The sequence below is a fragment of the Maylandia zebra genome, linkage group LG14 (assembly GCF_041146795.1).
Source record: "Maylandia zebra isolate NMK-2024a linkage group LG14, Mzebra_GT3a, whole genome shotgun sequence".
Lineage (NCBI taxonomy): Eukaryota > Metazoa > Chordata > Actinopteri > Cichliformes > Cichlidae > Maylandia > Maylandia zebra.
Genome location: NC_135180.1, coordinates 15,736,614 through 15,753,447, shown reverse-complemented (window position 1 = coordinate 15,753,447; position 16,834 = coordinate 15,736,614). Strand labels below are relative to the sequence as shown.

At 39.0% G+C, this 16,834-nt stretch overlaps 1 protein-coding gene across 1 annotated transcript in view; it reads left to right on the top strand.

The window, feature by feature from the left end:
- The window catches only part of pcp4b (Purkinje cell protein 4b), a 41,090-nt gene extending 26,551 nt beyond the window's left edge, over window positions 1-14,539 (top strand). The window contains exon 3 of the mRNA XM_004544011.4: window positions 13,807-14,539. Within this exon, the coding sequence (XP_004544068.1) occupies window positions 13,807-13,940 (134 nt within the window). The 3' untranslated portion in view covers window positions 13,941-14,539. The remainder of the gene's footprint in view (window positions 1-13,806) is intronic.
- Window positions 14,540-16,834: the final 2,295 nt, after the last annotated feature.

Below are 16,834 nucleotides of genomic sequence, written 5' to 3'. Positions count from 1 at the left end.
AGATCTGTTCTTACAAGAGTTCAGGGAATGATGTCATCATATATAACATGGAGAACATTTGATAAATGTCAGAGATTATGTGATTTTTATCAAATTATTCCTTATTATTCAGAACAATATAATAATCTCTTCCCCTGCTTGACAGAAGATCACCTTGTTTATATTGCTTATACTTTATGGCTTTACATTATTTGACAAAGAGGTTTGTTTGCAACTTTGATATCCTGATTCAGCTGGAAAAAAACACCCTAAAAACCAGGAGACAAAAGTGAGATGACCACCAGTGTCTGTAAACACACTTCTCTGATGATTGCCTCCCTGAGCAGAGACAGACGGCCTGTATGAGTTCAGTCCTGGGGGAAATAAAGCACAGCTCTGTGCACCGAGCACGTTACAAATCATGTTTATTGTTGAGCTTTCTGTCATTAAACCCATCACAGCAGAGCAAATAAAGGCTTCAACGAGAGAACTAATATCCTCCCAGCTTTCACCTTCTCTAAATCATGGCGCTGATTTGATGCCCTGACTCAGCAGCGCATCACGGATTGAGATGGGACCAAGTAGGCTGCGCTATTTTTATGAGATAAAACAGTGAATCTCGGATCTTATTCACTTTATTTGTGGGAAACTGCATTAAAACTCAACAGCACCGCTGTTACACTGACACCTGTATGTCACAAATCAGATATGTTAGTCATGTAAAAACTTCTTTTTTTTTTTTAAATGAAGTAGAGACTGCTTTAATTAGGCATGCCACACTCAGAAGTCCTGAACTCACAAAAAATTAATCACTTGGAGCTATATTTTCAAACCATAGAAATTCGTGAAGACGTGACGTGTTCTGTGCAGCAACAGCTGCTCTGTAAAAGGATACTGTCGGTTGCTCCCAGATTTTTAACACTAGATGCATTTCCTGGTGCAACCCCCAGGGGATTTGTGTCTCCACCCGGGGATCTTTTGCTTGTTAGGCGAATGTGTAACTAGTACACAGTGGAGCAGTTTTGTATGTAATCACAAAGCACGAAGTACAACAAACACAAGGCATTAAAGAAAGTTCAAAGTAAAACAGGAAATAGACGAATGCTAAACAGTAGCCATGACAGAGAGAGGAGAACAGGCATCATCAGAAAGATTATGAGAGAGAGAGAAAGATGATGACAGAGAGAAAACACTTGTGGAGCTAAAACTGCAACTCATAAAAATCAAAACATCACAGGAAACATAGTTAAAAACCTGATGCCAAACAAAGCAAAGCAGACAAAGCAGTCGTGGTATGTCTGAAAACTCGAACAAAAGAGAGATGACTGTTGATGGTTCCATGTATTTCTACACTTTCTTTGTCTTTCCTAGAGAACCAATCTGGTTAGTTGCTAATAGATGGCCACACACCTTCTCTACTTTTAAGTCATTTACATTTGTGCACATGTAAATTGGGCCTCATTTGTTGAATGAAGATGGTAACACATTCGACTGTTAGAAGCATCACCGCTCTGTCCCTGATGTCAGCATCATAAACCCAGGGGTGCAGCTCCTTGTGTGTATAAACACCTCAATAGGAAAGAAAACAGGGCTGGAAGCGTGCGATAATGAGTTTGCGTCACCACTGACGCAAACTAGAAAATGTTTTGTTTTTTCATTCTAATCTATAGTAAGTAGGAAACAATTCTTAAGCTTTCTGTTGGTAGAAAGTCTAATAAGGATGTCCAAGCAACCTGAAGAAGTACCTGAAACCGACGTCACTGCAGTGGTTAAATTTGGAGCCATTGTTCATACATGTAAAAAAACAAACCAAACAGACGGCCAGTTGACCATTATACAACCATGAAATGTTTGTTGGGATTACAAACTGAACTGAACTGAATGGATAAAAATGAATTGTAGACTCAAACTAAGACTCACAATCATACAGGAATCAGACTCCAAAATCACAGAAATTCAAACAACAAAATTCAGAAACACAAAACCCAAAGGTGCCAAAAAAGTGGCCAATATGTGGCTGGCAGAGTGCAGACCCAATTGAAGATCTGGAGACACGACCGAACTTTGAACAGCATTTATTGCCAGAGCTTGGGGAGCGAAATACTCTATGCAGAAACTCAGACTAACCAGGAATCAAGCACTTGCAAGTTACAAAACTGAACACGCACACATGGGGGAAAGTATGACAACGACAAAGACCAGAGGGAGACTCGGACAATAAATACACAGGAGGGAATCACGGAAGACAGGAACTCAATGCACATGAGACAAAGGACTATCAAAATAAAACAGGAAACATAACAAACTCAGAAACAGACACTAGAAACAGGAACAGAACACAAACGTGACTGAAAGATGACTCACCTGAGACAACTAACAGAGAGACCAGAGAGCGAGACATAACAGGGATCACAGAATAGAATAAGAAGATAAACACATGCACACTATGACCTAGACAAGAACCTATGAACTAGACGGACCAAAGTTAACCAAATACAGTGACAAAGGCTGACTACTCAAAGAGACAAGACAAGGGGCAGGTGACAAAAGAGGGGACAGATACAGTTCCAGAAATAAGAATATAATACAATGGAAATAACCTTAAACTCGAAACACAGAATACCATAGGACTAAAACCGAAAACATTTCATTAGACCAAAAATAATTCCCAAACCTCTAAAACTCAAAGGAATGGCCCAAAAACCTAAGATGCAAACACACACCGACGTTTGTTGCATTACACACAGGCAGTATTGTCAGAAAATATTACAGTTTATGTGCAATTAGTTGATGAGTGTGATGGTGAGGTTTTTTTTTTGCAAAGATAATGATGTATTGTATAGATAAAGTTACATAAAGCAACTTCAATTCAGTTTTATTTCTATTGGATCAAATCACAACAGCAGTCGCCTCAAGGCACTTTATATTGTAAGGTAATACAACTTCAATAGAATCAAAGCAAATCTTTTGTTCCAATGTTTCAATTTCTTATATTATCCACCTGAAAGAGTTAGAAATACTTAAGGGAGTAATCTGCCTGGAAAGTGCGTTTGAAAAGTGCATCCTCATTTGCGATTGAGAGAAGCTTGGAACCAAGTTCACGCAGCAGCTGACCCCGTCTAAAATAAAACAAAAAGTCGCTCCAATTAAACCGAGCTGCTGTTTCAGCTACATTATTCACCAACAGCAATTAACGGGATTATCTCGAGCAGGGTAAACACTGTGATGCAGGAGACTAATTTTTCACTGCCTTTAAAATTCAGCTCTAGCATTTCACTCACTTAATGAAAAGAGAAAGTGAAGGAAACTACACGGCCCGCAGTACACATACACAAACACAGAATGCGCCTTTGTTGTCTGACCTTGAAAATTCATTTGAAGCCTGTAAAAACTGCTTTCCCAGCGTGTCTGAAGTGTGTTTCTTAATACACAGAGATGTGGGGGGAGAGAGAGAGAGTGGGCGAAGGGGGTGGGGAGGGGGAGTAACGCTGCTATTGACTCGCCCACAGCACAGTCTTTAGAGGCAACCTCTCACGGGCTCAAGGACAGCCACAAGCAGATGTATTCATATGCACTGGAACTCATTTTGAACTGGGTACATTTAAGTACATGCAGCTGTGATGCACCTCAGAGATGCAGAAGGGGCTGTTTCCCTGATACCAGCGGGTGGAGGATGCAAGTGTTTACTGCAAAGATAAGGACGCCAGATTGAATGTTTATCAAGTGGATACAAATGAATCTTTTTTCTGCTTTTCTGCATAAAGAGTTAGAGAGTGCTGGCTGCTGGTGCTCATATATTTCACTCTTATTAAAAGAAAGTGATTCAGAAAGTGACACAACAGGCTCTTATTGTTTTAAACGTACAAAAAAAGTCTGCAGAGTGATAATAATGTGCAAAACCTGACATAGATAAAACAGAAGTAACTGCAAATGATGTTGATCAGAAGAGGTCATTTGCAGGGTGTCCTATCTGCTATTTGTTAAATATATAGCTGGAATATTATTTATTTTCATGATGCAACATGATGAAATTTTGCTAATTTTACTACTTTAGTGCAAAACCATCATAAGGTTTGTTTATCTAACCGCAGAGGAACCTGGACCTTCATTTGAGGCTTTTAGAGTTTGATGTGTAAACTAATCTGTAATTATATTTCTTTTCAAGGTTCACCTCATTTACAGAATAATTCAGCCTGTTTAGCTAAAATGACTAAACTTAAACGTGTAAAATACAAAACTTTTCACTTTAAAGTTTTTCAGTTAGCTTCCCTGTAGCCATTTAATTTGAGAAATTCATGTATTATATTGACATTAACAGTGCTTGAAAGAGAGTAGAGTCAAAGCAACTGTGAATGTGTGCGATTGAATGATTCAGACAATGAAAACCTTACAAAAGAAACATGAGATTGGTGTGCATTATGCTCAAATTGTAATAGCAGCTAGGTGAAGAGCACAGCCAGGCACATTTTTATAATGTCACATGTAGGAGAGTTGTGCTTTCAGGGCTTGAATACACGGTTACTGTTTTTGAAAGGGCGTATTTTAACCCCAGCCTTTATTCAGCTATACAATACCTGAACACAACCAGGCAGTTAAACTGAAAACATTAAACTATTAACAGTAAAAATTAATATTACTATTGTTTTTTTCACTACGCACAAACCTCATTGTCCTAGGTGAAAGGCCTCTGTTTTCATTCTTTCATCCAACTCATTTATGCTTCGTCCACAACAGGTTGACTGTAGTGACTTGCATTTTAAATAGTTATTTAAGTCTTTCAGATTTCAGAAATCTATCCTAGCGTTGACATTTTTTTATGTTTTCATGGCAAACAGGGAGAAAAAAATCACTTCCCAACTCAACTCGCATCTACGCAACTTAGTTAGTTCTGATTGGATCTCGTCTCCCTTGAATTTCATCTCACTTCTACTGGTTGACAAATGTATCAATACATTTTTATCATATTTTTTGTCCTTTTTATTTAGTTACAGTCTTGTTGTAATCAGAAAAAAAATTCTTGTTGAAAATTATTCTTCAAGGAAATTAACAGTTTTTTTGGTCCGATCTCTATAAACCCTACAGATGGTCGTTTTGACGATGTCTACATATCTAAATTTATTGAGCTGCTGCCATGTGATTGGCTGATTCAATATCTGTATTAATGAGTAGTTGAACAGGTGACGGTGTATATTGAAGTCAGTGTACTATTCAGAACCTTTTAGTGGGCTTCTGTGACATTGGCAGACGTGGTTGGAGTCCAGATGTCATGTGTTTGTACCATATGTTTCATTTCTTCAGTGACCTTATGAGCCCAAGTACGACACAGACTGTCCCTGCCACTGAAACAGCTGTTAGTACCACAGCTTTACATGATACTTCATGAACAAACCACACTGACAGTAGCAGTTAAGGATGGGGCACAGTGATGCTGTCATATGGGAAGTGCCCCCTGTTATCTGCTTATTCATGTGGGACATGACACATGAAAACAGCTCAGTTACCTCATGTAAATGTTAAGCTTGCAAAGTAATGTTAAAGAACAATGTGGAACTGCTCCACCAACGGCCCCTCCCCCTCGTTTCAAACAGGCACAGGCGTAATTTCAAGCGGGCTCACCTTAGAGATCAAAGTCATCCTTGTATAATTAGCTTGTGACAAGCCCTCAAAGTGAAGATGACCCATTTTCTACATACTTTTTAATTAGCTTTACTGTACTAAATTATAACCATAACGAATTCTTCCTATTCTGTTGGATAATGTTATTGAATGCACACTGTATTTCTGTTTCAGGAGCTGAAAACACAAACAGTATTTCTTCTTCAGGCCTTTGAATGCACCATGTTTTCTGGCTTCCTCTTTCAAATCTGATGCCATGTGCAAGTAGATTACACAGATGCTTCCTTGCCAAAGAAAGAGAAAAAACATTAAAATAAAAAGTAGACATAAAGGGGAAAACCGTACCAATCGATGCTGACATGGTCCTCCACGTTTATGCGCATATCGATCGTCTCTCTCGCGGTTTTCTGCGCCTCTCTAGTGTCTCATGGCCTCAGGGGTTGACGATGTTTCCTTGACTTTCACGCTGGCTTTAAACTGTACACACACATTTCTACCCACATAAATATATATGCACACAGTACATATGAGGATTTTTCATGGCTCCAAATGAGTCTTTGTAGGGTGACTGCAATTGAGCACAACTGATCTGGGAACAGCGTGTGTTACCTTACTTAAGATGCATTTTCCTTTCTTAAGGAGTCTTTTTTTAGTTATCTTTTGAAATTTAATAGACAAAAAATGTGAAAAATATTTTGTATGTTCACACAAATGAAAATTGACTTAAAAAAATGGTTATATTATTTCTATTGCGCTTTGTTCTTTGGGAGGCTAAAACCTCTTGGGAGGTTCTGTTTGTGTGCACCATATGTCATAGTTAAACAAAATTCTTTCAAGTCCAGATCTTTCAGCAACTCTGTTATTCGTTTTGTGTAAAATTTAGAGGTGCCATGGTAAAAAATGCCAAAAACGTTTAAAAATTCTGACTGGCTTGTTCTGATAGCTGGAGGACATTTCTTGCTTCTTGTCTATCTCAAGGATTCCCAGTCTACTTTAAGCTTCACAGGTGTATATGTGGCAATTGCACTACTGGGTCCATTTGGATAAGGTGTCTCTTTACTGCGTCTTATCTCTTGCTATGCAAATCAGACGCCAGAGTATGCCTCCCCTTGTGTCACCTGATCAATATTACTGATAGCATTGTATAATGATACAGTCCAGGCCACACTTTAGACTCTTAAGCTCAATTTATGATCTTATATGCTGTAAGTGTCACTGATTCAAGTTACATACTTGACAAATAAACCTCCATTCACTGTGACATCTACTGTTGATGATGCCAACATAGCAGAATCCCAACAATGCTTTATATTGTAAGCTACAGATCCACAATAGTTAACAAGAACGCAAACAAAAAGTAAATACAAATCTCATCCTTTCAGCACCAGAAGCAGCATTTTACTATTTTGTAACCCTTTTTTTACAGCTGTGTAACACCTGTGAAGGGGCTGTCGGGTGTTTCATTGTCACCCCTGGTATTCACTGCATATTCCTGCCAGTTATAATTCCTGGTGTGTTGCACACTGCTTTCTGAGAATAAGACCCAAAGTGAAGAATTTAGAAGCAAAAGATCTAGATTGTTTTTCTTCACTAAGTTGGTGGAAAAATGTGTTGCATTTTTCTATTTTGTGGCATTTGAGAAATAGATGCAGTGATTTTGTAACACATGGAAATAAAATTTCTACAATTCTAATGAGATTGAAAGTCAATGTTTGACACAAAAACCTTCACTTTCAGCAACACAGCCTGAATCAAGCCCGAGTCAAGCTTTCTTGTCATTCCTCTAAGTCGTCTTCAGGAATAGTTCTCTGGCTTCTTGAAGGACATTCAAAGCTCTTTATTGGATGCTGGCTGCCTTTTATTCTGTTCGCTGTCAAGACGATCCCACACTGCTCCAGTAATGTTGAGGTACTTTTCTGTGTTCATATTTCCATCAGATTTAAAGGGATCTCCAACACCACTGGTTGAAATTGATCCCCATGACAGAACAGCCACAGTGTTGTGCAGATGGCTGTAGATACTCACCTGTCTCCTGACCTCCTCCATACATACTGAAGATGATTTTATCCAGAACATTCGATTTTGGAACCATCACTCCATCAGACCTGACAGTGTCTTTCAGTCCAGCTCTTGTGTAATTTAGCATAGCTCATCTTTTTTTCTCCTTGTTTCACCTCCTTAAGAATGGCTTCTTTGCAGCCACCTGTTCACTGAGAAGATTTCAGATGGGGGTTTAGTGAGAAGGAGTTAAATCAACTGAAGGGAAAGATGCGTCTCTCGGGTCCTGTATTGGATTATTATTATTTTTCCTATTTCTTAAGGACATTACTTGCAGATACTGGTCTTCCGCTGTAGTCTATTTTAAGCCAGTTCCTCTTTTATCCTTTTTGTCTAGTTACTCAGACTTTGTAAGAACACACTGCAGGTTGTAGGTTCAATTAAAGAAATAGGAGCAAATTATGTGTCTTTGTGGCATGCTGCTAGCAACAACAGCAAAAATATGCGTAAAGTATGCAGCACAGACCATTTTACTCACAGATGTAATAACTTGCTGCAGTAACGTGGGCTAAAATAGCCGTCTACATGCTGTGCGAAAACTTAATAAGTTCTACTTTACTTTCAACAATCACTTTCTTTTGTCTCAAGGTCTGTAAGCCTTCTTTCATGTCTCTCGTCCCCGGCTCACACAAATCCCTCTCATGGCTCAACTGGTTTTAAGCAGTGAAATCAATAAGATGTCCCAACTTTCAGTGGGCTTCAAAGCGGCTTTTAAAAGGCATTCTGAAAGAAAGCCAACCAAGGAGGGTCTTATCATGACTCTTATGAATCTATTCCATTTAAACTAAATCACCTTAGCTTCAGACCTCATAGCAATTAGGCCTAAATTTCAGCAGATACCACACAACAGCACCATGGACTTGTTTATTTATTCTTTTACTTGCTGAAAGTACAAAACCAGACGAGCGGGTGCGGCACCCCGACAGCAGATATTACAGGGGTAATGGGTTTGATGATCTGTAATTTGTGTCGTGAGCAGGAGATGAATCCACAAAGTGAGGAGAATGATCTGTCACTGTCACATTCAGCCGTGGCTTCCTGTCTCATAAAACAGAAGAAAATCCATCCTAAAGACTCCAAGCATTCATCGGGATGACGACGACGTGTTGGGTCTGTGAAAAACTCCAGTTTGCAGTTGTTGATTGCAGAGAGAAACTAAATGTTGCCATGGTAATGCCATTTTTAGTGGGTTTTATTCTCTATTTAGTTTTAGAAGTGAGAATAACAGAGATTGAAGCAGTGGTGTACAAGAAGCAAATGAAACACAATGACAGTGGACAAACTGGGGGACATATGCATGGCAGACAGGCAGAGCTCATGAATGGGTGGGATGGGTGGATGAGAGTCGAGTGATTTGAAAAAGATAAGAAAGTCTGAGGGTGAACAAACCAAAGAATTCAGCTGCTCGTGTTGACAGAGGAAACTAGAAACGTGGGAATGTGTCTGAGAAAATCACAAATTCTAACAGGCTGAAGCTCAATATGAGGACGAAGGAAGGAAATGTTCCCAATAAAAGCACACAAAGTATTAAATGTAGATATTACAAGACATGTTTATATTTTTATCTGTACTGTATTGATTTATCCTTGTATTAATTCTCTTATTTACTGTATGTATTTATTAGTTTATTTTTAGATTAATTAACCTTTTCTTTCTTTTTTTAAATGAATTTTTTTTTATAATCATCCAAACAAAGTGGGCGAATGAGTGGGTCAGTCATGCAGCGTGCGTGACGGCTGATCGACAAAACACAAACAGCGAGTCAGGGCATTGCTAATGAAGGTGCTTAGGTAACATAGCTGACATGTGGCTCTGACTGACATGACTAGCGGCGAACACAGAGGTGAGCCCATTTGCTTTCAGTAATTTGGAAGACGTGTTTTTTTTCCTCCCTTGTTAATAATGTTCACAAATCTTATTTTAAATACTTTTTCATTACTGCTCTTAATTCACTATAGCAGTTTCCCCTCAGGCCCACAGAGAGCACAAAGGATAAATGTCGCTACCATTATGTCACCCATTAGTTTCCGAAGTCCTGTTTTGACTTCCCACTATGAAAGTAAGCATAAGTCGTTAGCCGATGAGCATACCACAGAAAATCCTCCATTTTGAAACATGTTATGACCAAGACTTTAAAAAATAGGCTGAAGTTTTTATTCAACATGGCCCAAAATGAATGACTGAGACCATAAACTCAACAGTGTTTACAGAGGTCGGGGCAGAAAGCCATTTTTATGCAACCACATCTGTCACCATCTGGTGGCCTTCAAACACGCTTCTTTTTTCAGACCTTTAAAATTGAAGCTACATCCATGCAGGATCGAAGTAGCACAGTGTTAGTAAAGTACTGTAAATCGTGCTTGCATTAGCCAATGGGCATCAACTGTTTCATTCACGTTTCCTTGCTCTGCAGTTCTCAACTCACAATGATAGGAGTGGTATAGTTTCTACATACTTGGACAAATGTTGATTAAATTGACCAAAATAGCATCTTTTGAGACATGATATTGAAAACTAGAATAGTAACTTATCCATTTCTAAACAGGTTTGACTTTATGTCTACTGTGCTTATGCACTAGTATTGAAACTGTCCCAATTACTCTCACTGGTGCAGCCTCCTTGGTCCATGTACGATATACAGTATAATTCACTGTATAGTGAGAAAAGCCAGTTTTGGTTACAGCGTTAATTTTGCCCATTTTTGTCCAAAATACACGTTTTCCTACGTTCACACCGCAGGCGAAAGCGCATCAAATCTGACTTTTGTGACCCTATGTGACCCATATCCGATCATGGTATGACAGTTTGAACAGCACAAATCAGATATTTTCCAATCCGACCTTGGTCACTTCTGGTACTAAATCCGATACATATCTGATGTTGTAGAAAGCGACTGCTGTTTAAATCCCTCTTTTACTTCACTGACGCAAGACAGAAGCCAATTATCAGCGCCGAAGAAGACAAACGAGAAAGCATGGTGGCCATTGTTAAAGCACGGGCTCTCTTTTTTCTCAGTGTCCTTCTTTCTCTAATTAATTTGTCAAAATTCTGTCGGTTACGATTGTGCAGAAATTGCAACAACACCCACTAGCTCTGTAGCCGCCATTTTTACTTCCGTAAACAGAACGTGTTGTGTGTGAACGTAGCCTAATACACGGCCATCCAACGACAACTGCTGTGAGGTTAAAATGAATATTCCCTGAAATGTGGTTGATGCCAGTCGCTGAAAAAAAATGATTGCTAAAGCCACGGTCATGCAGGCCTACAGATCACTCAGTGAGCCCCTTGCAAATCACCTGTCACTAGTGAAATTGTTTTTCTGGGTTCAGTTTACAGAGGTCTTAATGTGATATGTATGAATACGATTCTATGTTTGTCTGTAGCTTTAAAGGAGTAGAACCTTCGATGCCACTTGGATTCTTAATCAAATCTTTTAGCAGTTTTTGCAACATAAACTGACCGCATTCAACCAGGACAAAGAGATTTTAATGTATTATAAAAAGGTCAGCTCTTTGATGGATGCATTTCTGACTCAAACAAGCTGGACTTGATTTTTTTATGACTTAGCTGAGCTTGACATGATCCCTTCAAGCACTTGAAGGCAGCATCAGATCAGATCCATCCTTTCACCTTCCTCTGTAGACAGACAGTACAGATCTCATCCAGTCGTACTGCAAAGATTACGAACATGTTGACACGGCAGAGGGCACAGCTCAATAGGTAATGCCGCTGGGATGAAAACAGCAGGCATCAGAGCGTTGGAAAATTCAATATCAATTAATGCTGGATTCAAAGTGCGACTTGATATAGAGGTTAGTGTTTTCTCCTTGAGCAGCAAGAGAGAGGTACTCAAGTTCAACCTCAAGGGAACCCAAGGATTAGCTGCACGGTCAATACACGAGTCGCTCCTCTGCTCTTCTGTCGTGTGTTTCTCTGCTGATCAAACTGGAGACAATCAATGTTTTGCAGAAGTTTTGTAAGGCAGCAAAATGCATTAGACTTCATGTGGAGCTCTGCTGGTGACTCATTAGTTGCTCAGAAAAATAAAATGGCTAAAACCACCTAACTTGTGGTTGTGTTTGAGGATCGTTAATCATCACAGATGCAAAATGGTAAAAATTGTATACAGTTATTCTTTACATGGCAAAAACAATGCTATGATTATTATTTTCAGGAGGCCTGAGAGACTTTTACTTTCTTCTAGACTGTTATTCTTGGTGGCAAAAGTTGTTGTTGTTGATATATGTTGGAGCCACAGTGAATGCTGCTTGAGAAAAATCTTCTGATAGCCTCCCTTCATATAACCTACAGGGAGGAAATCATTTTAATCACCAAAACTCTTCTCTGTAACACCACAGCTATTTTCATCTGCTCATTTACTCCTCGATCGGCTATTTATTCATGTTTCTAACCGTTTGTCAGGTAATAAAAATGCACAAATGCTTGTTGACCATATTAAGGACAATAATAACAATAACAACCAGGTTTTTAAAACCTAGTTAAAATACATACTACATATTACCCTAAAATTATGCAGTTAGATATAACTAAACGTTTTTTGGAATGACATTCAAATGCTTTGTATTTTCCACTGTGTAGAAATTTAAAATGATAACCTAACACTGATTTGATTTTGGTATATATATACTCTACCAGTCAAAGGTTTGTCACACATTTTCTTTAATAGTTTTTCTTTATTTTCATGACTATTTACATTGTAGATGAATGAACACATGAATTCTGTAGTAAGCAAAAAAAGCGTGGAATAACTCACAACATGTTTATATTTTAGATTCTTCGAAGCAGCCACCCTTTTTCTTTGATTACTGTTTTGCACACTCTTGCCTTTCTCTCATTGAGCTTCCATGCATGTAGAGATCATCTGTTCACCTTTTCTGCGTCGCACAAACAAACGGTGGGTGGAACCAAAGATCTCAAATTTGGACTAATCAGACCAACGCACAGATTTCTACTGGTCTAATGTCCATTCCTTGTGTTTCTTGGCTCATCTCTTCTGAGATTTATATAATATAAGACATATTTAGAATTATTGTTTTCTTTGCTACATAATTCCATATATCTAGCTTCATATATTTGATGTCTTCAGTATGTACCTACAATGTAGCAAAAATAAAGAAAAAACATTAAATGAGAAGGTGTGCCCAAACTTTTGACTGGTAGTGTGCATATATATGATCTGCTTTCACTGGGATTACAGTCGTGGCCTTTTTGCCAGTGTTGGTTGAGCTCCAGATAGGATTAAGAACTGGTCGTCAATTTATTTCTTGCACGATTCCCTCACAGAAGCCCTGCTCCACTATTATTTACCCATATCATATGATGTTGTGACAGAACTCTGTGTGTTTCTGTGTATGCTACATATTATCTGTGCATGTGAGTGTCATCATTGCAAAAGTCTTTTAACAGTAGCAGGAAATACCAAAAAAATCATCTTTAAGTATCTGTAACAGCTACACTGTCAAATGTTTTCAGTCAAACTTTTCGGCTGTGCCAAAAGATGTGGTCTGATCTGTAACTACTGAGTACTCAGGTAATAATGTAGTAGTTAGTTACAGCAGTATTACATAAGCTGATGTTGAGAGATTATGAGATCAAGCCAGCTATGTCCTGCCAACGTTCACACTAGACTAGTTGTCTACACATTACTACTTCAGGTTACGGAAAAGACCACAGCTTTGGAAATCAGCACCTGTGTGCATGCCTTTTCACCTTGGTAATGCTCTGTTGATCTGTACCTATGAGCCCAAATGAAGGCCGAACTGCTAACAAAAGCCTAAACTTTACTCATGTCCACACAGTGCTGATCATATATAGCAGATGTCTTGAAAGACCTTATATGACCATTAAGTCATGCAAACTAACAGAAGCAGTGATCTCTCTACAGTAAGCACTGCCTTGTTATCGGGATATGCTGATGAGGCTTCAAAAAACAACTTTTTAAATTCTAAATGTTGATCCAAAAACGGTCCCGCGGAGATGTCAATAAGTGGAAAAATACAACTTGACCTCTGTCCTTAAGGTTGCTAATCTAAAATCGCTTTTCAGAGCAGAGGCCTTACCTGACCGTGGGATAAACTCCAACTTTGTCCACACTGATGAAAGGTTCAAACACCTTTTCATTTTCCTTTCCAGATGCATCCAAAACGGATGTGCCAGAGGACTTTGACATCGACTTGGACGACCCAGAGACTGAAAAGGCAGCCGTCACCATCCAGTCCCAGTTCAGAAAGTTCCAGAAGAAGAAGAAGTGCGATGAAAAGTCCTAGTGAGCACCATGTTGCTCTGTCACTGTGTGCAGGGACGGCGGGCGGAAGTGACGGCACAGCGACGACGGTGTGACATTTGCATGTAAAACAAATTCATACCAGTTGGAACTCAAAGGGTTGCGATGGGGCTGGGGGTGGGGTGGGGGGTGGAATGCAATAGCCTGTTAATCATATAACATGTCTGTGAAGTTTCCTTACCCTATAATTATAAATGCTATTATTTAATATTCGACTACTGTATCAATAACTAAGTAATAGAGTAATAACGATATGGTTTCTGTCCTGCCATATATGTCCCGTATATCATAAAGTCTAGCTGGTGTTTGTGTTAGAATATGTTTTTGTACTTATATTTCCCCTCACCATCCCTTTCTGTACTGCTTTAGACCGTGTTTCCCTAAAAGCACCTGTATTCTTAGTGTGGGTGGACTAAAAGCTAATGTTAGAGTGAAGGCTGTTTTAAGGAAACCCTGCCTGGAGCTTTTTCATTCCGAGCATAATATTTCATCCAGAGGCATTTTTATTTCTTACCTGCATGGTACTATCAAAATGTGTATCAATGTAAATTGAATAAATAAAAACTCTGTGTGGAAACTGTGCTGAAATGTGGCTGCTGAATTGTTGCAGTATGCGTAGGGACTTTTACTCTGTCTGCGAATAGAAACTGTTCTGAATAAGCTTGGCCTAATGTATTCCCTTCTCAGCTTGATGACCTTCTCTGTGTAAAGCCAGGCTAACTGAGTGACTGATTCCCACTGAGCTGCTCTCAGCTTTAGGCATTTGCTAACCTACAACCACCCAACAGCATACACCTCATTAAATGTCATATATTTTAGGTCAAACTCCAACAGTGATATTTTGTTGTGAAGTGAAGGATTGTAAAAAATAATAATAATACAATTTTAAAATGGGCTTTTATTGAGTTTTCAGTAGCGATTTGTGTAAAAACTGCATTTGTAGGGGAACTGACATCTGATTTCTGTCTGAACTGCCCGGCTGCTGCTTCATTATTTGATTTTTTTTATAGTTCTGTGTAAATTATTCCAGTGGCCAGGATTTCAGCTGCAGAGCTGTCACAAACAAGCCTTACTCCTTTTGAAACTGATTACAGAAAAGACACAAAGCCTCGCATCATTATGCAGTACAGTATACGACACCGGCACATTATGTGGTTAGCCCTTCCCTCATTAGTCTGTATAAATAAACAAACCAACTCTGGCAAAGACACTGTAAAAGTTAAACCCTGATGTCTGGTTTCAAAAGAATGAAGACCAAAGCACATCACACAAAACACACAACTCTAACAAGCAAGTTGTCAATCACTGATGCTTTTCTAAAAGAAGATTTAATTTTGTTCCCATGCTAGCGCCATCACAATACGAACAGTGATGCCAAAATTTTGACTGGTTAATCAACTACTTTAGTTCAATCAGAAAAATGTGATATTCCATTTTGTTTAAACTGTTAAATGGCCATATCTAGTAGATTCTAGTACGGGCAGTCAGAGGCTCAACAATTAGCAAATGTTCGTAAAATGCAACAGCTAGCACAGCAATAGTGGTACATGCGTGGTACATGCGTAAATAGCTGTATTTGACCCTGTCGAAGTTCAGCACTAAACAAGTAAGTTAAATAAATTGTACTAACAGAAAAGTAATGATGAATATAAATCTGCTAGTTTACCATTGTTTCCGTTTTAGCATACTGATGTTAGCACTTAGCTTAAATGCACATTAGCGCCTGCCGAACCTGTAATATGGTAGCAGAGTTATCAAAGTTTGTATAATGGCAGTGTGTCGTATAAGGTGAGTCATCATTAAACAGGTTTATCTGTGATCTGACTCTTTCTGCTGTCCGCATTGTGCTGCTGCGACAACTTACCAGTTAAATAACAAATTCACGACTGCCCTTATGCACTAAATCTTCTTATTCTTTAGAAGATGCTGAAGAGAATAAGCTTGTCGGGGGTTTAAACCTGCAAAGCTTATGAAGGTCAGTGGTAACCTTTGCACCCCAGGGAACTGATCCTCACTGCGGATCGGCTTTGTAAGCCTAGGAGGATTAAAGTGCTGAGACAACAGCTACTATTTTCTTATTATTATTAACAGAACAAACACTAAAAGAAAGGGCAACCATTGTATTTTTATATTTAGCTGTCTAGAAAACCTGTGTAGTATATTAATTACATTTTTGTGCCTTGCTTATGTCCCATATACCTGCTAACAAATCAATACAAAGCATGTTTGGTGACATCGCGAGGCTTACTTAAAAGCAGCAGTGCGGATGATCTTTGTGTTTTCACAAAAGGTCACTGTGTTCTGGAAGGACTCGCTGCAGCACCCTGTTTGTTTTATTTTCCACCTGATACCTATTAAAAAGCTCCCTGCCAAGTCATCCAAAGGCCCACAGAGAACAGCAGTCCTCCCAAGGGCCAGACTCTTGTTTGTGTTTGTCTCTCCTAATAGAATTAAAATATGGCATTATCATATGGAGATTGTGTTCTCGTCTTGCATTATGATAAGTCCCTCTCTTCTCCTCTGACAGTAAGAACAAGAGGATGACGACTGTGTCATCCGTTGTGGGTTCTTCGTCCCCTGACATTTGCCTCGAAGGTGTGCTACTCTCACCTACAGTAGAAACAGCTCTGTGTTCTCCAAGCAGGGTTGTACAATACAATAAATGTTAGTAGTTTTGGTTTTAAAGTCAACAGTCACCCTTTTTTGTACTTTACGCACAAAAAAGATTAAAAATAGTACAGCAGGGATATGTACTCACCAGCCTCTTCATTAGCATACCTGTTCACCTGCTCATTAATGCAAATATTTGATCAGCCAATGACTTGGCAGCAAATCAGTGCATTTCAACATGGCCTGCTGGTGTTGCCAAGGTCTTCT